Here is a 23,986-nt window from a genome sequence, read left to right as displayed (position 1 = left end):
GCTACAATTCCAAAGAGTACAGGAACCATCTTTTAGATGGAAGATGTGGTTCCTCCGAACCAAGACAAAATAAACAACAGAATGGCATCATGATTGATGCTAGGAAAGTACCTTTTCATTGACAGTGGGTCTCAATGGAATGTAGAGCAAAACAAAGGCCTTTTGTCACATTCCTATGCATTGTAATAAAACTATTATTATTACATAATAATGTCATACAGGCTTTATTAGAAAAGTCAATAGAGAGGACAAAGTTTCAGAAATTGCATTGCTGATGATGTGACATGGTCTTGTAAAGTTCCTATGATAATTTACCAGCATTGCATTGAAATAGCTGAACTGAACACACTGTAACTAATAGTATTTACTTGAAACTCAAATTCTCAAATGACTATCATGCAAAAGGGGACACGGAAAATATCAGCATCCACTCTACTGCAAGAGGTAAGAAAGCTATGCTATGTCAAGTTCACGTAGTGAATCTGAGATTTGTCTCTTGCAGTACAAAGGCTTTCCTCATATTCAGTATCCTCATCTCTTTGGCAAAACATGAATACAATCTGAGCTTTGTGAAATTTGCACTGTTCAAGACACAACATTAAGAGGAAAATGATGCATTGCACAATACAAGTACATTGTTTCTTGAAACGAATCATTAGTTATATAGTACATACAGTTTGATTCTCTATGTCTATATTTACATATATTGTTTCTTTCTCTTAAAATATTTAATTGTTTGTCCAAATTTGCACTGCTTTATTGCATCACTGGATTGATTAAAATCCGATTCATAATTGCTTTTATAATTGCATTTGCTGATAATCTTTTCAAGTGTATAGGATATTCCATTAACAATTTTTAATTATCATATGAGAAATATTACTATCAACTGTTTAATCATGGAAATTGATAAAGGTATATTGTAGGGTTTTAACAAGACTTTAGCAAATTGTTCAGATTACAATTGTAATTTAATTATACATTTTTTAAATGATATTTAATTTATGTCAATGTACCTAATAGAGTAACAATTAACAATATTAATAAAATTCCATTGTAAATACAAAAATCTCATTTGAAACTAGTGCATGGACCAAACAGGTCTTATATTTTGCAGGTACAGTACTGCATTTCACATTTCATTAAGATTATTACTGGAAAAATGGGGATGGTGAATCACAGATAAAAGATGTTCACTGTTTCAGATGTCAATAAATCAAGATAGCAAACATACTGCTTCATAATCAAGTTGCTGATTTGAAGTTGATTGAGTCTCTGGTGTCAAATACAGCAAGTCTATAGACCTCCTGTATATAGACTGTACCTGGACCAGTGCTGTGTGTTCATGTGTGTTTTACTCTTTGTCTCACTAGAGGTAGAATGGCTGTGGCTGTGTCCAAAATCGTTCTTGCCTACTGCCCACTAAAATTATAAACGATGTATTAACCTTACTACATACTATTTAGAACACACTGTTTGTTAAAAATATTTGCAGTAAGCAACATATATCAACATACTAGGCTCATCCATACTGAGAGCGTATCATCTAATGGGTAGGCGGGTTGTTCCCTGCCTTTCGTTCATTTTGGTACAGCCCTTCCCCTTTTCTGATTATCAGCTGTTGTCAAACTCACGTGGATCTAATAAACACGATAATCTTCCTCAATAGTGTACAGCAAATTCATATTAGATTTAAAGCCAAAAGAAGTCCTGGCATTAAAAACACTCAATATTAGAAATTTCCCATACAATAAAACATTATATTTTTCGCATACTCAAAAACCCTACTACTTAGGACACAAGTACGAGTATTCGGGCACTGCCAGTAACTCCAACTCAACTGAAATGGTCCCACAGTTTGTACCTCTACCACTTTCTGTCCCTGTTTCAAATACCATTTTGTCATCACAACAATGCCATGCACTACGGGAGTTTGTCAGAACCCAATAGGACAGCGAATGGGTTTTCTTTTCAAGAGCATCACTGGAACAACACAAAGAATCAGCAGACATAGAACTTCTCTAACACGGCTGCACTGTGCAGAAATCTAGTTCCTGTGGCTTCTTCATGCCAGAACAGTGCTCTCTGGGTAGGTGCATGCCAGTCTGAGTGGTGCAACGCAGCGGCCGCCGCTTGAAGCCCCTCCCACATGTCTTGGAGCACAAAGACCACTGGCCTATGTCCCAGATGGGACAGGGGTCCCCACATACCCTGGTGGCAGCCGGCCTCTGTAAGCTGTCACAGTCCGTGGCTGTTTTGCCCTCTGGGTCCGTACACTGAACCCGTCTACTCTGGAGCCCGTTCCCACAGGTCACGGTGCACTCTTCCCATGCCCCCGTCGACCACATGTTTGGGGGCATGGACTTGTGCGACGACTCCTTCAGCTTCACCTTGTTGCGGTCCATCAGGACGCTGTTCTGCGAGTGGCTCCTCTCCATTTTCTTCAGGATGTTCTCCTCCTTGTGGTGCTCCCGGGCCAGGTAGAATGAATAGCGGATCCGGGGAGGGGTCATCTTCCCCACTGAGAGGACCTCCACAGTCAGGGCTTCCTGGAGAGGCCTGGTGGCCTGGAGGATCTCCACAGCACTAGTGGTGCCACTGTAGCGCAGCAGGCTGCCCTTCACAATGATGTCCCGCTCCACCGCTGACACCACGTAGTTCCCGTTCAGAAGGTATTTGCCATGTCGGTTCTTCACCGCTAGGTAGTTGTCGTCGTTAACCAAGCCTCTGTAGCCACGCTGCCGGATGTCGATGTTGGACGCTCCCACAGGCAACATCACCACAAAGTTGTAGCCATGCCTGAAAAAATGACGGTGACAAAGTATGGTGACATAAAGTATGGTGACATAAAGTATGGTACAAAAAAGTAGCAGATTCTTGCATGCACTGAGAACAGCATACTGTGTGCTGGTCACTTACATGGGTTTGGTGAACAATCCGGACACTTTCTTGCAGCTTTGGTTGTCCCCTCCACACACACCACACTTGTCATACCTCTTATTGGAGCTGAGCTTGCCGTCGCAGCCCGCCTTGATACATTTCCCTTGGACACACACTGCAGAGGTGTCGGGAGAACAGGGTGTTCCATCAACAACCTGTAGGTGTGAATAGGGAAATGTTAGTGAGAGGGAAAGGAAGCGAGAGAAAGAGTGTGTGTGTGTGTGTGTGAGTGTGTGTGAGTGTGAGCTTGACACTAACTTTTCCTTCGGAAAAGTAGGACAGATTTTTTACTTGTCCGAAAGCTCAAGTCACTTGGTCTGTAACACAATGCGCCAAAAAGGTAACTGGAAATAGTGTTGTATGACGCAAGGAACCACTTTACAAAATGAAATGTATTATTATCATTGTTATGCCTATTAGCATACAGACAATCAGACAAAAATGTAGGCTACCCTCTGCCTATTGGCTTCTTTGCAGATTCAAGACTGTCTCAAAATACAACATTGCCCCTTTAAAGGCCCAATGCAGCCATTTTATATCAATATCAAATCATTTCTGTGTAACAATTAAGGACCTTACTGTAAAAGATTTCCATTAAAATGGGCAAAAGCTGCTTTTTAGCAATAAACAATATTTCAAGCAAGAATTTTGCTAGGACTATCTGGGAGTAGTCTGAATGGGGATGGGAAAACTGAAAACTAGCTGTTATTGGCAGAGAGGTTTGGAACTCTTTTTGTTATTGTTCTATTAACCAGTGAATCGCATGGTGATGTCACCATGGAAAGCCGATACTCCCGCCAAAGCAAACCTGCTGATTAGAAGGTCCTGTGTAGAGTGTATTTTCAACCAGCAACTATCAGGAAATAATACTGATCATTTTTTTCACACTTTTACAGTGTTAGTTTCATCAGCAGTTGTACAATATGATATAAAACAGAAAAAACTGAATTTGGACTGCACTGGGCCTTTAAGTCTCTCCTTGAGGATGATTGCAACACTATGCCTACATTTACAACCAAATACGTTTTATGTCTTTATAAAATAATTTCCTCATTCAATGAATCAGGTGGCAAATGGCTAAATTAGGCTACTTCAAAGCAAGGTAACTAACTAAGACATGTTTATCTATAACCTAAGGCAAAATATTCAGGTTTCAGGGGATATCTATTGACTGCATGGGAGATATTTGTTAATTCTAAGAATATATTTTAAAGTTGTCAGAATGACATGGCCAATGTTGAATAGAGGGGAATCCCAGCTTTCCAATGGTGTCAGATAAAAAAAATTCAGCTCCCAATACTCAGCGAGCACTGTAGAGACGGTTTTACAACCGGAGTATGAAGCGTTGGTTTATTTAGGCACCCATTCATCAACTGCATGTCGGCCATTTGCAGTGTGCCAGTGGAAAGTTTTTAGGGACATCGGACTAGACAAAGACATAATACATGCTAATAGCTAAATAGTTAACTATCAACATAACTAGCCAGGCTACACGATATGTGGTGAATTGGCTATCTAGTTAGACTACAGGCTATCATTATTTTATAGGCTAGGGTCTCTCACTGGCACACATTGTTATTTTTTATTTAACCTTTATTTAACTAGGCAAGTCAGTTAAGGACAAATTCTTATTTACAATGACAGCCTACCCCGGCCAAACCCTAACCCGGACGACGCTGGGCCAATTGTGCATCGCCCTATGGGACTCCCAATCATGGCCGATTGTGACACAGCCTCTAGCACTGAGATGCAGTGGCTTAGACCACTGCGCCACTCGGGACCCCACATGCAGGTGATGCGCACACCATGCCTTTTCCAGGACTACCATGACAGTACGAATTCTGTTTGCTGACCAAAAATATGTTATAACTGCAAATAACTCACAAATTAGTAAGGAATATCAATATGTGCAGACGCGGCTACACTCTGCTCTGATCTTTAATCTCAAACCCTTGCAACCAGGAATTATTGAAAAATCGCTCCTGTCAATGCAATACAATCCTACTCGATGCGCTCTGCAGAAATTGGGAGAACAGCAACTTTGCATCCAGAGGACAGTGATCCAATTCTGATCCAATTCTGATTGGAGTAATTGTTAGATATTGTAATTGTTAGAGAGAGATTCCATTCTAAAAGACCCCAAATGGATCCACACTTTTCTATCCATCAACTATCTGGAGCATCTAAAGACAGAACAGCAAACAAGCAAGTCTAAATATCAGAATGCTCAAAGGGAAAGAGAGGTCTGGTATGTATTGATATAAAAGCTTGTTTCAGTGCTTGGTTGGTTGGTTGGTTGGTTGGTTGGTTGGTTGGTTGGTTGGTTGGTTGGTTGTGTAAATACTTGCCGAGATACAACAGCTGTAAACAACACCGTCCATGTCTGCTGTCTCTCTCTCTCTCTCAATTAAATTCAGTTCAATTCAAAGGGCTTTATTGGCATGGGAAACATATGTTTACATTGCCAAAGCAAAGCGTCAAACACATACAAAATAACAGAAAACCGGTCAGGAACGTGACATAACCCCCCCCTCAAGGTGCGTACTCCGAACGCACCACCAAAAGTCTAGGGGAGGGTCTGGGTGGGCGTCTGACCACGGTGGTGGCTCAGGCTCTGGGCGAGGTCCCCACCCCACCATAGTCAATCCCAGCTTACGTCTCCCCCTTAGAATGACCACCCTCATATTACACCCACTTAATTTAAATGGTAACCTTAAGATAAGGGGTAGCACCGGGACAAGGGGCAGCACCGGGATAAGGTAGCTCAAGACAGAGAGATAGCTCAGGACAGAGAGGTAGGTCAGGATAGAGAGGTAGCTCAGGATAGAGGGGCAACTCCGGACTGAAGGGCAGCTCCGGACAGAGAGACAGCTCTGGACTGAGGGGCAGTTCTGGATAAATGGCAGCTCTGGGCTGAGGGGCAGCTCATGACTGGCTGACGGCTCTGGACGCTCATGGCTAGCTGACGGCTCTGGACGCTCATGGCTAGCTGACGGCTCTGGACGCTCATGGCTGGCTGACGGCTCTGGACGCTCATGGCTGGCTGACGGCTCTGGACGCTCATGGCTGGCTGACGGCTCTGGACGCTCATGGCTGGCTGACGGCTCTGGACGCTCATGGCTGGCTGACGGCTCTGGACGCTCATGGCTGGCTGACGGCTCTGGACGCTCATGGCTGGCTGACGGCTCTGGACGCTCATGGCTCGCTGGCGGCTCTGGCAGATCCTGTCTGGTTGGCGGCTCTGGCAGATCCTGTCTGGTTGGCGGCTCTGGCAGATCCTGTCTGGTTGGCGGCTCTGGCAGATCCTGTCTGGTTGGCGGCTCTGGCAGATCCTGTCTGGTTGGCGGCTCTGGCAGATCCTGTCTGGTTGGCGGCTCTGGCAGATCCTGACTGACGAATGGCTCTAGCGGCTCCTGACTGACTAACGGCTCTGACGGCTCGGGACAGACGGGCGGCTCTAATGGCTCGGGACAGATGGATGGCTCAGACGGCACTGGGCAGACGGATGGCTCAGATGGCGCTGGGGAGACGGATGGCTCAGATGGCGCTGGGGAGACGGATGGCTCAGATGGCGCTGGGGAGACGGATGGCTCAGATGGCGCTGGGGAGACGGATGGCTCAGATGGCACTGGGGAGACGGATGGCTCAGATGGCACTGGGCAGACGGATGGCTCTGGCCCGGATGAGGCGCACTGTAGGCCTGGTGCGTGGTGCCGGAACTGGAGGCACCGGGCTAAGGACACGCACCTTCAGGCTAGTGCGGGGAGCAGGGACAGGGCACACTGGACTCTCAAAACGCACTATGGACCTGGTGCGTGGTACCGGCACTGGTGGCACCGGGCTGAGGGCACGCACATCAGGACGAGTACGGGGAGAAGGAACAGTGTGTACAGGGCTCTGGAGACGCACAGGTGGCTTAGTGCGTGGTGCCGGAACTGGAGGCACTGGGCTGGAGACACGCACCATAGGGAGAGTGCGTGGAGGAGGAACAGGGCTCTGGAAACGCACTGGAAGCCTGGTGCGTGGTGTAGGCACTGGTGGTACTGGGCTGGGGCGGGGAGGTGGCGCCGGAAATACCGGACCGTGCAGGCGTACTGGCTCCCTTGAGCATTGAGCCTGCCCAACCTTACCTGGCTGAATGCTCCCCGTCGCCGTGGAATAACCCGCACCGGGCTATGTAGGCGAACCGGGGACACCATGCGTAAGGCTGGTGCCATGTAAGCCGGCCCGAGGAGACGCACTGGTGGCCAGATATGTAGGGCCGGCTTCATGACATCCGGCTCAACGCTCAATCTAGCCCTACCAGTGCGGGGAGGTGGAATAACCCGCACCGGGCTATGAACACGTACAGGAGACACCGTGCGCTCTACTGCGTAACACGGTGTCTGCCCGTACTCCCGCTCTCCACGGTTAGCCTGAGAAGTGGGCGCAGGTCTCCTACCTGCCCTCGGCCCACTACCTCTTAGCCCCCCCCCCCCCCAAGAAATTTTTGGGGTTTCTTCACGGGCTTCCGTGCTAGCCGCGTACCTTCATATCTTCGGTTCCTCTCTCCGGTCGCCTCTGCTCTCCTCACTGCCTCCAGCTGTTCCCATGGGAGGCGATCCCTTCCAGCCAGGATCTCCTCCCATGTGTAGCAACCCTTGCCGTTTAACACGTCCTCCCATGTCCATTCCTGTTTAGTATTCCACTGCTCGAACTCACGCTGCTTGGTCCTGGTTCGGTGGGTGGTTCTGTAACGGATTTCCTCCTCCTCTTCATCCGAAGAGGAGGAGCAAGGATTCGACCAAAATGCAGCGTTGGAATAGGACATAATGAATTTATTTAAACAAGACAAAAACGAACTATACTTGAATAACTAACAAAATAACAAACGACGTAGACAGACCTGGACATGCGAACTTACATACAACGAAGAACTCACGAACAGGAAAATGACTACACAAAAGAACGAACGTACAAACAAACCGAGACAGTCCCGTGTGGCGCGACAAACACAGACACAGGAGACAACCACCCACAACAATCAATGTGAAAACACCTACCTTAATATGGCTCTCAATCAGAGGAAATGAAAACCACCTGCCTCTAATTGAGAACCATATCAGGTCACCCTTTAACAAACATAGAAACACATAACATAGACTACCCACCCAAACTCACGCCCTGACCGTCAAACACATACAAAATAACAGAAAACCGGTCAGGAACGTGACAAACAGATAATAAACAAAAGTGAAATAATCAATCAAAAATTAACGGTAAACATTAAGTCACAAGTTTCAAAGGAATAGACACATTTTAAATGTCATATTATGTACAGTGTTAAAATTATGTGCAAATAGTTAAAGTACAAAAGGGAAAATAAATAAAGATAAATATGGGTTGTATTTACAATGGTGTTTGTTCTTCACTCGTTGTCCTTTCCTTGTGGCAGCAGGTCACAAATTTTGCTGCTTGATGGCACACTGTGGTAAATCTTGATGGCACACTGGTATTTCACCCAATATATATGAGATTTTATCAAAATTTGACTTGTTTTGGAATTCTTTGTGGGTCTGTGTAAACTGAGGGAAATATGTGTCTCTAATATGGTCATACTGTACATTTGGCAGGAGGTTAGGAAGTGCAACTCAGTTTCCACCTAATTTTGTGGGCAGTGTGGACATAGCCTGTTTTCTTTTGAGAGCCAGGTCTGCCTACGGCGGCCTCTCTCAATAGCAAGGCCATGCTCACTTACTGTGTACATAGTCAAAGCTTTCCTTAATTTTGGGTCAGTCACAGTGTTCCGGTATTCTGCCACTGTGTACTCTCTGTTTAGGGCCAAATAGCATTCCAGTTTGCTCAGTTGTTTGGTAAATTCTTTCAATTGTTTCAAGTAATTATCTTTTTGTTTTCTCATGATTTGGTTGGGTCTAATTGTGTTGCTGTTGCTGTCCTGGGGCTCTGTGGGGTCTGTTTGTGTTTGTGAACAGGACCAGCTTGCTTAAGGGACTCTTCTCTAGGTTAATCTCTCTGTAGGTCATGGCTTTGTTATGGAAAGTTTGGGAATCGCTTCCTTTTAGGTGGTTGTAGAATTTAATTTTGATAATTAGTGGGTATCGGCCTAATTCTGCTCTACATGCGTTCTTTGGTGTTTCACGTTGTACACAGAGGATGTTTTTGCAGAATTCTGCATGCAGAGTCTAAATTTGGTGTTTGTCCCATTTTGTGAATTCTTGGTTGGTGAGCGGACCCCAGACCTCACAACCATAAAGGGCAATGGGTTTTATAACTAATTCAAGTATTTTTTGCCAGAACCTAATTGGGATGTCGAATTTTATGTTCCTTTTGATGGCGTAGAAGGCCCTTCTAGCAGATCGTTCACAGCTTTGTGGAAGTTACCTATGGTGCTGATGTTTAGGCCAAGGTAGGTAAAGTTTTTTGTGTGCTCTAGGGCAACAGTGTCTAGATGGAATTTGTATTTGTGGTCCTGGCAACTGGACCTTTTTGGAACACTATTATTTTTGTCTTACTAAGATTTACTGTCAGGGCCCAGGTCTAACAGAATCTGTGCAGAATATCTAGGTGCTGCTGTAGGCCCTCCTTGGTTGGGGACGGAAGCACCAGATCATCAGCAAACAGTAGACATTTGACTTCAGATTCTAGTAGGGTGAGGCCAGTTGCTGCAGACTGTTCTAGTGCCCTCGCCAATTTGTTGATATATATGTTGAAGAGGGTGGGGCTCAAGCTGCATCCCTGTCTCACCCCACGGCCCTGTGGAAAGAAATGTGTGTGTCTTTTGTTTGTGTACATGGATTTTATAACATTGTATATTTCCCCCAACACCGCTTTCCATCAATTTGTATAGCAAACTCTCATGCCAAATTGAGTCAAAAGCTTTTTTGAAATCAACCAAGCATGAGAAGACTTTGCATTTCTTTTGGTTTCTTTGTCAATTAGGGTGTGCAAGGTGAATACGTGGTCTGTCGTATGGTCATTTGGTAAAAAGACAATTTGACATTTGCTCATTACATTGTTTTCACTGAGGAAATGTACAAGTATGCTGTTAATGATAATGCAGAGGATTTTCCCAAGATTGCTGTTGATGCATATCCCACGGTAGTTATTGGCATCAAATTTGTTTCCACTTTTGTGTATTGGGGTGATCAGTCTTTTGTTCCAAATATTGGGGAAGATGTCAGAGCTGTGGATGATGTTAAAGAGTTTAAGTATAGCCAATTGAAATTTGTGGCCTGTATATTTTATCATTTAATTTGGGATACCATCAACACAACATGCCTTTTTGGGTTGGAGGGTTTGTATTTTGTCCTGTAGTTAATTCAATGTAATTGGAGAATCCAGTGGGTTCTGGTAGTCTTTAATAGCTGATTTTTAGATTTTTAGATTTGATAGGGAAGCTGAAAGGTCCAATATACTGTTTAGGCTTTCTACTGCCAAGTTTACACCCTGCTTGGTTGGTTAGTTGGTTGTGTAAATACTTGCCGACATACAACAGCTGTAAACAACACAGTCTCCCTCTCTCTTTTGCCCGGGACTGGTACCGCTCTCACATTCTCTCTCTCTCTCTCTCTCTCTCTCTCTCTCTCTCTCTCTCTCTCTCTCTCTCTCTCTCTCTCTCTCTCTCTCTCTCTCTCTCTCTCTCTCTCTCTCTCTCACACAGACACATTCTCTCTCTCTCACACACATGCTCTCTCTCTCACACACATTCTCTCTCTCACGTCCTCTCTCTTTATCTTTCTCTCTTTCTTTCTCTGTCTCTCTCACATTCTCTCTCTCTGTCTCTCTCTCTCTTTGCCGTGACTGGTACCTCTGCACTCTCTCACTATACACTTCCCTATATCAGAGAGATAGATACTGTAATCAAGCTTCTGGCTGCCATTCTTCTTCACACTCTTCAGAGACAACATGACTTATGCCTTAGTTTGCTTACGATGGTTGTAGCCTACAACGTTGCGTCTTCATTGACAGTGCCACCTGTCATTAGATCACCAAATGTGAGACAGACATTGTTTGTTGAGTAACACTTTACTAGACACCCAGCTGATGAAAAAACATGACTATAAAGAATTAATTCCAACAAAGGATTTAAGAAACAAACTTTCAAACGAAAGGAAACTTCTTGGCAGGGTAAAAAACAACAACATTTGAATAAATGTGAGTTTTGACCGTCTTATGTAGATGTCATAACCGGCCATAAAATAACACAATATATGTGGCAACAGGTGTAAATATGTGTAATGACAGTGTTATGATCATATTATGACAGGTTATGACAAGTTATGTCAGCTGTTATGACATATTATGACACTGGGTGTCAAGTAAAGTGTTACCGTTTGGAGAAGTGTATTTCTCCACAACCTTTCTCAACTTTCTTCAGCAGGTTGCTACTGCAGTCTGCAGGTACTCACCTTTGGAGCAAGGACATAGAAGTAGCCTGTTCCATTGGCTCTGCAGATGAGCTTGCACTTGTCCTTGGGTGACACGCCAGAATATTTCGGGACCCACACCACAGACGCTGAGAGCCTGTTGGTGTTGAGGCTGAATCCGTTGAACGCCTCGCACTGCTCCTCGCGGAAGCTTTTGCCTATGGATTGTATGCTTATTAGTAACGTGGATCCATACGAGTACACATCTGTAAAAAAACATGTGGGTCATCCTTTAATGAAGCAACTTATAAAGGCTTTAGGACATTCAAAAAGTCTTAATGAGCACTACATACATGCTTGACAAAACAAAAAAAAATGTAATAAAAAAAATATTGTCGGATAGGTGCAGTGAAACGTGTTGATTACATCTGGTGCATTGCCAAATGTGACATTACCTTTTGCCACTGTTCATATAACATGATGTTTGCTTATGAATGATTTCTGAAGCTTCTGTATAAGCTTTACCATGGACTAATGGCTTTCTTTAACATTTCAAATTGTCATTTTAAAGTGGAACTGTTGTTTCACACGTATTTTTACATATTAGCATTTCAGAAAATCTTATTTCTTGTAAGTAAGGAAGCAAAATGCATTTTTCGAAATAGTATAATTAAGGAGTACTTAAAACTTCACAATGAGTTCTACCTGATTCTGGGCAGGCGTCCAAATTGCAGGAGCGATGCTTCACACGGAGTCCTTGGCAGTATTTCCCCCCATATTCTGGAACTGGGTTGTTACAGTCTCTTTTGGCCAGCTGAACTCCTCCCCCACAGGTTCTGGAACACGACCCATACACACCCCACGTCCCCCATCCACCGTCCACCTGTAGGAGAACTACACACATTTAGAACCTGTACTCTAAATTACACGTAGAACCAATTGTAACATTTTAGTGTACATTCAGAAATATAGTTTACAGTAGATATTATTACAAAGATATAGATGTTTTATTGTTGTTAGATTGTGAAATCATTGTATTCATTGTGAGATCAGTCTCTACCAACATCTACATCAATAGTAATAACTAAGCAGATCAGAACACAGACAGTGAGTGTGCTCACCTTGGTCTTATTGGTGTTGTTCTTGTCGGTGCACACCCCTCGGAAGCAGAGCTTACTGTTGCCACAGCTGGTGCCATCGGCCCAGGGGAAATGACGTGTCTGGCAGACCAGCTGGCCTCTGGCCTTGCCCGTGCACCACAGCTTGGAGCAGTGCTGCATGTAGGGACAGGGCTTGGAGCCTGTACCGAAGGCCAGCTCACACTGGCGGTGGAGGCTGTAGTTGGTGCCTGGGAGGCTCTCAGGCAGAGCCAGCAGCTTTTGGGGCTGATCCAGAAGACAGTCCCCTTTCGAAGAAAAACAACCACAGAGTCAAGATATCAGCCGTGCAAAGCTTTTTGTAAACCATTACATAGTCATATTTTCCAGCTCAAATAAGTGCAAATACCTGTGCAAAAAAACGTGTCTTTTTTTAAACATTAAACAAGCGTTGAAGCTCGTTATATGTCACAGTCCGCTAATGCAGATGTTGAACAGGGACAGTATTTGACATGAGAGGCCCATGAACTCCAATGCTATTGCTTCTAATTGCATTGCCCCGTTCAAGAACTCCAATAGTAAGAACTGTTTAGATTTGCTGCAAGGGTGAGAACAAAGTCTGATGTTTTTCAAAGGAGAAGGGGGGGGGGGCATATATACATTTGTATGACAGCTATAATTTACACAGGCAGAACTCACACTCACACGCACATGCATGCACATTGTATGACAGCTCCAATTGACAGAGACCGAGCTGAGTGGCTGACTGACCGTGGCCTCTGTCCAGGAAGTCTGTAATGATGGCTGCGCTGCACACAGACCAGGGGTTGGCACGGTCGATCTGGATCAGCGTGGGGGACATCATGTGGTTGTCCTTGAGCTTCCCAAACACCTCCTTGCAGGCGTTCACATTGTCATGGGGCATGTTGAAGACATGGCCTGAAGGACAGAACAAATAGCACAGGGAGGAAATATGACCAGGATGACTAGAAAATCTGAAAATACAGAACATTGGTTTGAGAGTACCAGGTTCATTTCATCATCATCATCTCATCATCATCACCATCGTCATTTTCACCAATGTCAATCATCATCAACAAATTCCAATAATGTTCTAATTCACGTGTCAAGCTCATTCCATGGAGGGCCGAGTGTCTGCGGGTTTTCGCACCTCCTTTGTATTTAATTGAGGAATTAAGGTCACTAATTACAAAGGAACTCCCCTCACCTGGTTGTCTAGGTCTTAATTTAAAGGATAAAACAAAAACCTGCAGACACTAGGCCCTCCATGGAATGACTTTGACACCCCTGTACTAATTAGAGGATGATTTAAAAAAGAGGAAAAATCCCATTCTCTGCTCAACAAGCCATTGAGACCTTGCTATTGTCGAGTGGTGGTTTGGTTGCAGATATTTCCCCCTTTTATTAAGTTTGCAATGTCCATTTGTTTTGCTCAGCCTGCAGTAGCTCACGGCGCTAGCCTGGCCTGGTACCAGCTGCTTATGTTTGTAGTGAAGACCACTGACAGTGGAACATAATCACAGATTCATTGGGACGAGGACAATGAGAGTCAAGGAGATTTACTAGTCTTCTTCAATGCATCTGTTCACGGCAGGAGTGAAGTTGGATTGCCATACTTTTCTCTTCTAAATCATATAGCATACAATTATACTATATGTTGTAGGGCTAGTATGTATTTTATACACTATGTTGTGAAATGTAATTTATTCACTTGAACTCCATCCCACTCCAAATATCAAACCAAACACTTTTCACAATGCTGTCACATGAAGTTTAATATTCACAGGCAGTGGAAGGAAAACAGTAAGATGGAACTGAGGACTTTGTTTCCAACAACAAGTCAAGTCATCTCATCCCACATGGAAATGACGACTTCACAAATGGATGTCAAATATGACAGTCCTTTTTTGAAGGAAATTGTATAATTAGTTCATAGAAGTGTGCACCTTAAACCAGTGCCTCTCAATGGGGCCTCACATCTGCTAGTACTTCCCCATCTGTTTTCAGGTTTTACTCCCTTTTCACAGCTCCACATGGATGATTGAAAACACTTGATGCAACTGTCACTTGTTGTCTCATTAATAATACCAGCATTGACAAAAATGGCTTCAGTGGTAATGAGACTGTTGGACAGAATGACACCCATTTCACTTGATCAAAGGAAGAAGGTGAGAAAAGTTCAAGAGTTTTCAATGGGGCCTGGTCTTTTTTCCCCCCACCCATGTCTGACAGATTAGAATTGGTAATCAAAATATGCACGTGCACGTGGGGAGTCAAGGACCCCCTAGGGCAGTTTACACATTGAGGGATTATGTATGCTCTTTGGTCCAATTTACAACATCTCATTTCTATGGAGATTGATGAACTGTGCAGTACATCCGCAACAACAGACTACAATTGAATTAGTTAACACCACATGACATCATCAACACCTATCATCTTTTGTGCAAGACGTGCATAATGCTTACATGTTCACTCTGACAATAACATAATAAAATACAAGTCTACTTGGGCATTGACATATTATTAATTAGCTGTGAACATCGAAGACGACAAGGTGCCCAATGAAGAGCTCTGTGGCCTGTTTGTCAGATGTTTCTACCTCCCTACCTGGCTGTTCCATCTATACTCCCTCCTTTCAAGATACATCTTTATGAACCTCCTGTCATCTAAAACTGTGGAAGACCATCACCCAAGTACTGCCAGATCCCTACATTTGTTTAGTAAAAGTTTTTGTTGTTTTTGTTTTTAATAGTGACTTTGATTCTACATGTAATGAAAAGCACTATATAAAATAAATATATTATTATTATTATTATTTAGTCTTCACATGCTATCTAGAACCTATAAGGGTTCTTCGGCTGTCCCCATAGATCAAATCCCCACGATGTCACAATAGCAAGCACATTTTATTCTGGTTTGTAAATGCAGAGTTCTGTGTATGGTTGGTTCTCTGCATGGCTCTGGTCTGTATTTACAAATAACTATCGTATAATGTAGATGACAGTATGGTAGGCGGCAGGCAAAATTGTCGGTATTTTCACAAACGGAACAGGGTCAAATAATCAGATCTTAATACTTGTTGGTATTAAATTGCCTGGACCAATATATCTATCTGAAAACAGGGGGGCAGGTAGCCTAGCGCTTAGAGTGTTGGGCCAGTAACCAAAGGGTTGCTAGTTTGAATCCCCAAGCCGGCAAGGTGAAAAATCTGTTGATCTGCCCTTGCACAAGGCACTTAACCGCCGTCAATAATGGCTGATCCCTGACCATGACCCCGCTCTCTGAGAGTGTCTCAGGGGGAGTTGGAATGTACAAGAAACACACTTGTACAAGTTACCCTCTTGTACATGCAGTGAAACAGGACAAATATAAGCACCCCTATTTGAGTATATGCAGGATTATAAGCAGAGTCATTTTACAGTGTTTTCCTTCTTTCTGAGATTTTAAACATGTTCTGATCTTAATAATTGTTGGTATATAGCTGGTCTGGACATGAAATAAAAACAATATAAAAGAAATCCACACACTCTCTCTCACACACTCCTAGAGTATATTATACAGTGCAAGTCAATGGAGAGGGAGGCCTGCTACAGAATTCTCCCTCTTTCTCTCCCTCTCTCACAAGCACACTTGTATACACACATACCACAGACATACATACACACACGGGTGAGCATGGATGTCTCAAGGTAGGGTGGGGTATGCAACATGACTTATCTTTGTGCACTTTCTGACCACTAATACAATGGGCAAACATGTATGGAAGGTGTCATTCAAATCAAAAAGAGTGCAGTCAAAAAGTGATTAAATTCATAATATGAATGACCCACACTTATTCTACAGCAAAAGGTCAAAAATAACAATTCTACAGTTCTGACCAATCAAAGAAACCAGTTAGGACATCAGACTAAACATAATTAGCTTCAAAGACCTGTATTTGTAAATCAATTCGGAATGGTTGGGCTTTCCCACCATGTGATGATGTGATGATGTGTGTGTGTGTGTGTGTGTGTATGTGTATGTGTGTGTGTGTGTGTGTGTGTGTGTGTGTGTGTGTGTGTGTGTGTGTGTGTGTGTGTGTGTGTGTGTGTGTGTGTGTGTGTGTGTGTGTGTGTGTGTGTGTGTGTGTGCAAGCGTGTGTCTACTGTACAGTGGTTCCTCCTTTAAAAGTTGTGTCATACTGCGGCACACCTTGCGTGCAGCATTCTGTGGCATGTCATTTAATTATCAGACATTTTTTCTGTTAATGCAAGTTAGTGCTAGTTTGACCTCCAGAGGGCATCTTTGGAAGCATTCGATAGTCTTCCATATTGGCATTACCAGAGACGGGGAGGGCACGCAGAAGTCCGGGGTTCAATTCCCCGATGGGGAGGAAGGAGTAGGCTGTCCTTGTAAATAAGCATTTGTTCTTAACTGATTCCATATGTGTTATTTCATAGTTGTGACATCTACACTATTATTCTACAATGTAAAAATAGTAAAAATAAAGAAAAATCCTGGAATGAGTAGGTGTGTCCAAAATTTTGATTGGTACTTGTTTAATTAATTTGATTAATATTATGGTGTTTCTATTCCATGAAAAAATGAAAAACCCTCTGGGTAGGATGGAACGGAAAATATGGCGCTGTACAATGTGACGGTCGGCAGTACAGTACTGGGCTATTGAGCTAAAGAATCCCTGTGTCGTGCGGATGGGAGACTGGTATGTGTGTACATGTGAGAGAGGGACAGAAAGAATGCTGTAACATACCTCACTCTCCATTGTCTTACATTGGATTTGCTTATACTGTATAATCTACTCTAGGAATGTGTGTGAGAGTGTGTGGATTTCTTTAGATATTGTTTATATACAGTACCGGTCAATAGTTTGGACACACCTACTCATTCAATGGTTTTTCTTTATTTTTACTATTTTCTACATTGAAGAATAATAGTGAAGACATCAAAACTATGAAATAACACATATGGAATCATGTAGTAACCTATTTTCTTTTAAACAAATCAAAATATATTTTATGGCCTCCCGGGTGGCGCAGTGGTCTAGGGCACTGCATCGCAGCGCTAGCTGTGCCACCAGAGTCTCTGGGTTCGCGCCCAGGCTCTGTCGCAGCCGGCCGCGACCGGGGGGTCCGTGGGGCGACGCACAATTGGCCTAGCGTCGTCCGGGTTAGGGAGGGTTTGGCCGGTAGGGATATCCTTGTCTCATCGCGCTCCAGCGACTCCTGTGGCGGGCCGGGCGCAGTGCGCGCTAACCAAGGGGGGCGGGTGCACGGTGTTTCCTCCGACACATTGGTGCGGCTGGCTTCCGGGTTGGAGGCGCGCTGTGTTAAGAAGCAGTGCGGCTTGGTTGGGTTGTGCTTCGGAGGACGCATGACTTTCGACCTTCGTCTCTCCCGAGCCCGTACGGGAGTTGTAGCGATGAGACAAGATAGTAATTACTAGCGATTGGATACCACGAAAATTGGGGAGAAAAGGGGGTAAAATGTATTTAAAAATATATATATATATATATATATATATATATATATATATATATATTATATTTGAGATTCTTCAAAGTAGCCACCCGTTACCTTGAGGACAGCTTTGCACACTCTTGGCATCCTCTCAACCAGCTTCACCTGGAATGCTTTTCCAACAGTCTTGAAGGAGTTCCCACATATGCTGAGCACTTGTTGGCTGCTTTTCCTTCACTCTGGTGGTCCAACTCATCCCAAACCATCTCAATTGGGTTGAGGTCGCGTGATTGTGGAGGCCAGGTCATCTGATGCAGCCCTCCATCACTCTCCTTTTTGGTCAAATAGCCCTTACACAAGCTGTAGGTGTGTTGGGTCATTGTCCTGTTGAAAAACAAATGGTAGTCCCACTAAACACAAACCAGATGGGATGGCGTATCGCTGCAGAATGCTGTGGTAGCCATGCTGGTTAAGTGTGCCTTGAGTTCTAAATAAATCACAAACAGTGTCACCAGCAAAGCACTCCCACACCATCACACCTCCTCCATGCAGAACCAGACATGCAGAGATCATCCTTTCACGTACTCTGCATCTCACAAAGACACTGCAAAATTCTCAATTTGGACTCATCAGACCAAAGGACAGATTTCCAACAGTCTAATCTCCATTGCTCGTGTTTCTTGGCCCAAGCAAGTCTCTTCTTATTATTGGTGTCCTTTAGTAATGGTTTCTTTGCAGCAATTCGACCATGAAGGCCTGATTCACGCAGTCTCTTCTGAACAGTTGATGTTGAGATGTGTCTGTTACTTGAAATCTGTCAAGCATTTATTTGGGCTGCAATTTCTGAGGCTGGTAACTGTAATGAACTTATCCTCTGCAGCAGAGGTAACTCTGGGTCTTCCTTTCCTGTGGCGGTCCTCATGAGAGACAGTTTCATCATAGCGCTTAATGGTTTTTCCGACTGCACTTGAAGAAACTTTCTAAAGTTCTTGAAATTTTTCACATTGACTGACCTTCATGTCTTAAAGTAATGGTGGACTGTCATTTCTCTTTGCTTATTTGAGCTGTTCTTGCCATAATATGGACTTGGTCTTTTACCAAATTGGGCTATCTTCTGTATACCACCCCTACCTTGTCACAACACAACTGATTGGCTCAAACGCATTAAGGAAAGAAATTCCACAAATTAACTTTAAACAAGGCATACCTGCTAATTGAAATGCATTCCAGGTGACTACCTCATGAAGCTGGTTGAGAGAATGCCAAGAGTTTGCAACGTTGTCATCAAGGCAAAGGATAGCTACTGAAGAGTCTCAAATACAAAATATATTTAGATTGTTTTTTTCACTTTTTTTGGTTACTACATGATTCCATGTGTGTTATTTAATAGTTTTGATGTATATACACACCTTCCTAATATTGAGTTGCACCCCCCTTTGCCCTCAGAACAGCCACAATTCATCGAGGCACGTACTTTACAAGGTGTTGAAAACATTCCACAGGGATGCTGGCCCATGTTGACTCCAATACTTCCCACAATTGTGTCAAATTGGCTGGATGTTCTTTGGCTGGTGGACCATTCTTGATACACACGGGAAACTGTTAAGCATGAGAAACCCAGCATCGTTGCAGTTCTTGACTCAAACCGGTGCAACTGGCATATACTACTATACCCCATTCAATGTCACTTAAATCATTTGTCTTGCCCATTCACCTTCTTAATGGCACCCATACACAATCCATGACTCAGTGGTCTCAAGGCATAAAAATCCTTCTGTAACCCTTTTCCTATACACAGATTTAACTAAAAATGGTTATTCTAAGGGTTCTCCTATACACCAAATCAGAATGTTTTTCATAAACATTCTATGTATAGGAGAACCCTTAGAAGAACCATTTTTTGTTCAAGGTAAAACCCTTTTGGTTCTAGGTAGAACACTTTTGGGATCCATGTAGAACCCTTTCCATAGAGGGTTCTACATGGAACCCAAAAGGGTTCTACCTGGAACCCAAAAGGGTTCTACCTGGAACCCAAAAGAGTTCTACCTGGAACCAAAAGGGCTCTCCTATGGGGACAGCCAGAGAACCCTTTTGGAACCCTTTTTTCTTAGAGTGTTCTGGTAGATCTGATCTGAATGATACCGATAATACACAAGTAAGAGTGATCTTCACTCACCCAGTTCATGAGCAGTGGTGAAGGCCGAAGGGAGACCGTCATCCTCGATGACAGAGCAGCTTCTCTTGGGATCACACATAGTGCCCACATCTGCCATGCCTAAGGTGTCACAGGTTGTGGCTCCACACAAGTCCTGTTGCAGAAGACAAATGAAATGTGATCATCTGGACAATGTGATGAGATGGGGTGATGTGTATGTGTGTAATGTAATTTGTCTTACGCGTATAAGTGTGTTGTTATTTCATTGCATATCCACCATCTTTTGGTAGATATTAAAGCAGAAAACACTCACAATCTGGTCCATTGTTCTGGTTGGGCCCATTTCTTTATCTCTCTCTCTCCCTGTCTCTCTCTCTCTGATGTGCAAACAATCTGGCCCAGTGAGCTAACCCTTTAATCCGCAAGATGCTTAGGGAATGTTACAGCTGTCAGAGAAGAACAATTCCACTGCCACGTGCCAAGGGGTCTGTCTGACAATGGAACTGATAAAAAGGTATTGTACTTGACCATTGTACTACACTTTCAAATACTAGTTTATTTGATTTGAGTCTGAGAATTCTTATCCGATACAACTGCATTGTTCATACAAGCACATTAACACCATGCCTCTAGCCTACAATATTCAATTCAATAACCCCCTCCACAATAAAGTCAATAAACACTCTTTATCCCCACAGGGTAACTTATAGGTCAAGGCATCTTCGCCATTTAAGTGGGATCATTTTACACCACTTTGATCACAGTTGGACAGAATCAGTCTCAGAATGAAATGTTATGCATGTTGCTATGCACTCAAAGAGAACCAATGCATCAGATTGCTTCTAGCCAAGCTAGGCTTAATGGAAAACAGACAGACTGGCTGAGTCCAGGCTGAGAGGCAGGACTAAAGGCTCACAGCTGGAAGTGAGTGGATCATCACAGAGAAATGGATACTTCCCATTCCACCATATGAGTGTGTAAAATCCTAGCTCTGGTCCAGGGCGTTAGTGCTAATACTGAGCCTTCTGTTAGCAAGCTGCACTGAAGCCCTGGACCAGAGCTAGTGAAAACCCTGCCTGGCCTGTTCTACCTGTGGAATTTCTCAACTCAGGTTGGGATCATAGAGAATGATAGAGGCCTCTATAATGGCACAGATATAAAGATGAGTCCTCTATCTATCTCTATGGTCGGTGACCGGCTATACATTTACATTACATTTAAGTCATTTAGCAGACGCTCTTATCCAGAGCGACTTACAAATTGGAAAGTTCATACATATTCATCCTGGTCCCCCCGTGGGGAATGAACCCACAACCCTGGCGTTGCAAGCGCCATGCTGTACCAACTGAGCCACACGGGACTATACCCACTGTCCTGAAAGATGTGAAACAATCTTTGTTCATATGGTTCAATCTTGTTCCATGAGCATGTTTTTTGGCTCAGTGATCCTAATAGTGTGGACCTTTATGCTAAATCTTCTGCAACGTGATTCATGATAGGAAAAAGGAGGGGGACTTTTAAGATGTCAAGACAGATGTGATGCTTGTCAGCTGTGCAGTTGCAAGCAATGTTTTCATTTTTGCATTGAGTAAAAATTTGAATTGGAAGTGGAATTTTAGTTTATTTCCTTAATTGAAGAGGAATTGACACCCAAACCCACCTTGTCTCTGAATTATCAGGCTGCATGTAACACACAGGGATGTGTCTAGAAAAGAACACTTAGTATTGTATTTGCAGATAATGTGTTGGGTTACATAATGAGATAATTATTCCAAATGGAAATAATTGATGATTGCATGGAAGCTAATCTGCAAGCAAACATCAAAAAGAGTTGATACCAGGCTGCATGTTACCACTCCTTACCTGTTTGGTGAATAGGATTGCAGTGTCCCAATATTCAGGGTGCTTGTCATTGTATTTGTTTAAATGTTTCTGCCAAGAACAGAAACTGCGCAGAGTGAGGGCAGCATTGGTGGAAACCTTGGGTCCTTTCTCTGCTTCGTTGATCACCATGAAGCCCACCACCACTATGTTTATGGAGTTCATGATGCTGGGGTGCTTGTACAGCTTCGCAGCAACAGACATCAGGGTCAACAGGTAATGTTTCAAGTCATCCCCGTGAAATTTGGCCATAGACTCATCAGCCACGACAAGAACCTCCACAAACCTAGGGATGGAGGCAAACCTTTTTGATCTACCCAAGCTCTTCAATACAGTTTCAGTCAGGCTGTCCATTTCCAGTCCTTTCATGTGTTTATATTTCTCAAAAGACCCTGAAATGCTTTGGGTCAAACCAGGTCCTACTCCACACCTGTTCGTGGTGGAATTGCCGCTGGAGTCCCTGTCGCGTCCCCGGCGGCGTATGACGTGGGTTCTTCTCTCAGTATTCACTGTATGTACACTTCCTGCCCTCTCGTTCGGAAGCTGATTGATGAAATATTCCATGCCCTGGTAAGAAAAGACGCCTTGTAAGCCTTTGCAGAGGCTCAGCGCAGCATACGATTCCTGGTCTGCATTGACATCGCCAGAGTAGAAGCAGTGGCTCAGGTCTGTGGTTGCAGAGGAAGTTGATGCTAAGGAGCCGCTGTGAGGAGGGATGTTGGGCGCAATAAATGTAGAATCCGGTAAAAGGTTGAGATAAAATTCTTGACTGAAAGCCGTTATTTTAAAAACAACTAGTTGGTCATTCTTTCTCTCCTCCGTCTGTCGAATGGTATGTCTTTCTAAATGTTTATGGTCTAATCGAACAGGTACGCACAAATCTATTTCGATGCAATAGTTCAATTTTGCATATAATAGGACATCCATAAAAATAAACAGAGAGCCAATAAACGTAGTCATCTTTGCAATGCAAAAACTATTACTTATCGATAAATCCGCCACTGTCCTTGGTGGTACCAAGTCTGCATGTGATCCAGTGCGCTGTGTCACAGAGCCGCAGTTGAGCGTCCTCAAAGGATGGAAGACCAAAAGATGTGATCGATTCCCATATTGAACCAGACTATTGAGGCCAGGTTGCTCTTTGGACTTGGTGAGTTAGACTCTCAGTCTAGAGTCATGTTTATAAACATCGGGAACTGTCAATGGAAATGTGGGGAGGTCCTTGGAAAAGCTCATTGGACATGGTCTAACCCCTTGGTTTGTGCTTTGATCCGCAGCCACTTGTAGCGCTCTAAATATTATGATCACATGTGGCACAAGCTGAACTGTCTCCTCCCACTATCGGAACCAAAAGTGCGTCTCTGACGCAATGGGTTGAACACTCATCGCCAACCACAAAGTAGCCTACTAAAGTAACACTTTTGGTACAGTGCCAATTGTACAGTGTGAGTTATAGATTCAGGGGAAACTAATATGACTTAATCCGGCATAGCTAATCGATTGATTAAGCTATAATCTTATACAAACTAAATATCGTACAAGGTAACTAGGCTTAATGACCTAACAGTTCAAACTCGATGCGTAATGCAAATACACCCAAGAAATATTGAGAAATAGCCTAATAATATTTCCAACAATGTCTAACCTGTTCTAGGCTATAGTTGAAAAAATAACGACACCTGTTGCGCCTGCAGTAGAGTGCGCATCTCTGGTCATTCCCGCGCGTAAAGGACATTTCATTATTTTGTAATCCAATACTACCACCTTGTGGTTGAAATGTTTACTCAGAACCTTACCTAAAATAACCCACTTTTTATATAGCGCTAACATGTGTCCTTTTGCCAATGCCACTTCGAAGCTAATAAGAGCCCCAAGTAATGTCAGCGTTCATTGGTTACATTATATGACATGTTTTGCTCTCTTATGAGGAAGGGCAAAAGGGACACGTGTTAGCGCTATGTACAAATTAGGTTAGTTTAGGTAAGGGTGGCATAGTGGTTAGAGCGTTGCACTAGTAACCGAAAGGTGGCAAGATCGGAACCCCGAGCTGACAAGGTAAAAATATAT

At 43.5% G+C, this 23,986-nt stretch overlaps 1 protein-coding gene across 1 annotated transcript; it reads right to left on the bottom strand.

Annotated features, from left to right (window-relative positions):
- Positions 1–2,021: 2,021 nt before the first annotated feature.
- Positions 2,022–22,879, bottom strand: LOC120029195 (A disintegrin and metalloproteinase with thrombospondin motifs 15-like). The gene is made up of 8 exons (XM_038974489.1): positions 21,902–22,879; positions 20,060–20,192; positions 13,175–13,342; positions 12,428–12,711; positions 12,012–12,189; positions 11,349–11,524; positions 2,920–3,095; positions 2,022–2,799 (listed from the first exon to the last, which is right to left on the bottom strand). Exons 1-8 carry the CDS (start codon positions 22,877–22,879, stop codon positions 2,022–2,024), a joined length of 2,871 nt encoding a protein of 956 aa, XP_038830417.1.
- Positions 22,880–23,986: the final 1,107 nt, after the last annotated feature.

Source organism: Salvelinus namaycush, chromosome 34 (genome assembly GCF_016432855.1).
Source record: "Salvelinus namaycush isolate Seneca chromosome 34, SaNama_1.0, whole genome shotgun sequence".
Classification (NCBI taxonomy): Eukaryota; Metazoa; Chordata; class Actinopteri; order Salmoniformes; family Salmonidae; genus Salvelinus; species Salvelinus namaycush.
Note: the sequence above shows the minus strand (reverse complement) of the source record. Positions and strands in the feature narration are given on the sequence as shown.

Excerpts from the sequence above, each read along its gene's own strand:
- LOC120029195 (XM_038974489.1), bottom strand. The coding sequence starts at position 22,879 with ATGACTACGTTTATTGGCTCTCTGTTTATTTTTATGGATGTCCTATTA. Across the intron at positions 20,193-21,901 it reads CAATCCTATTCACCAAACAG|GACTTGTGTGGAGCCACAAC; the intron begins GTAAGGAGTGGT and ends CTTCTGCAACAG. Across the intron at positions 12,190-12,427 it reads ACAACACCAATAAGACCAAG|GTGGACGGTGGATGGGGGAC; the intron begins GTGAGCACACTC and ends GTTCTCCTACAG.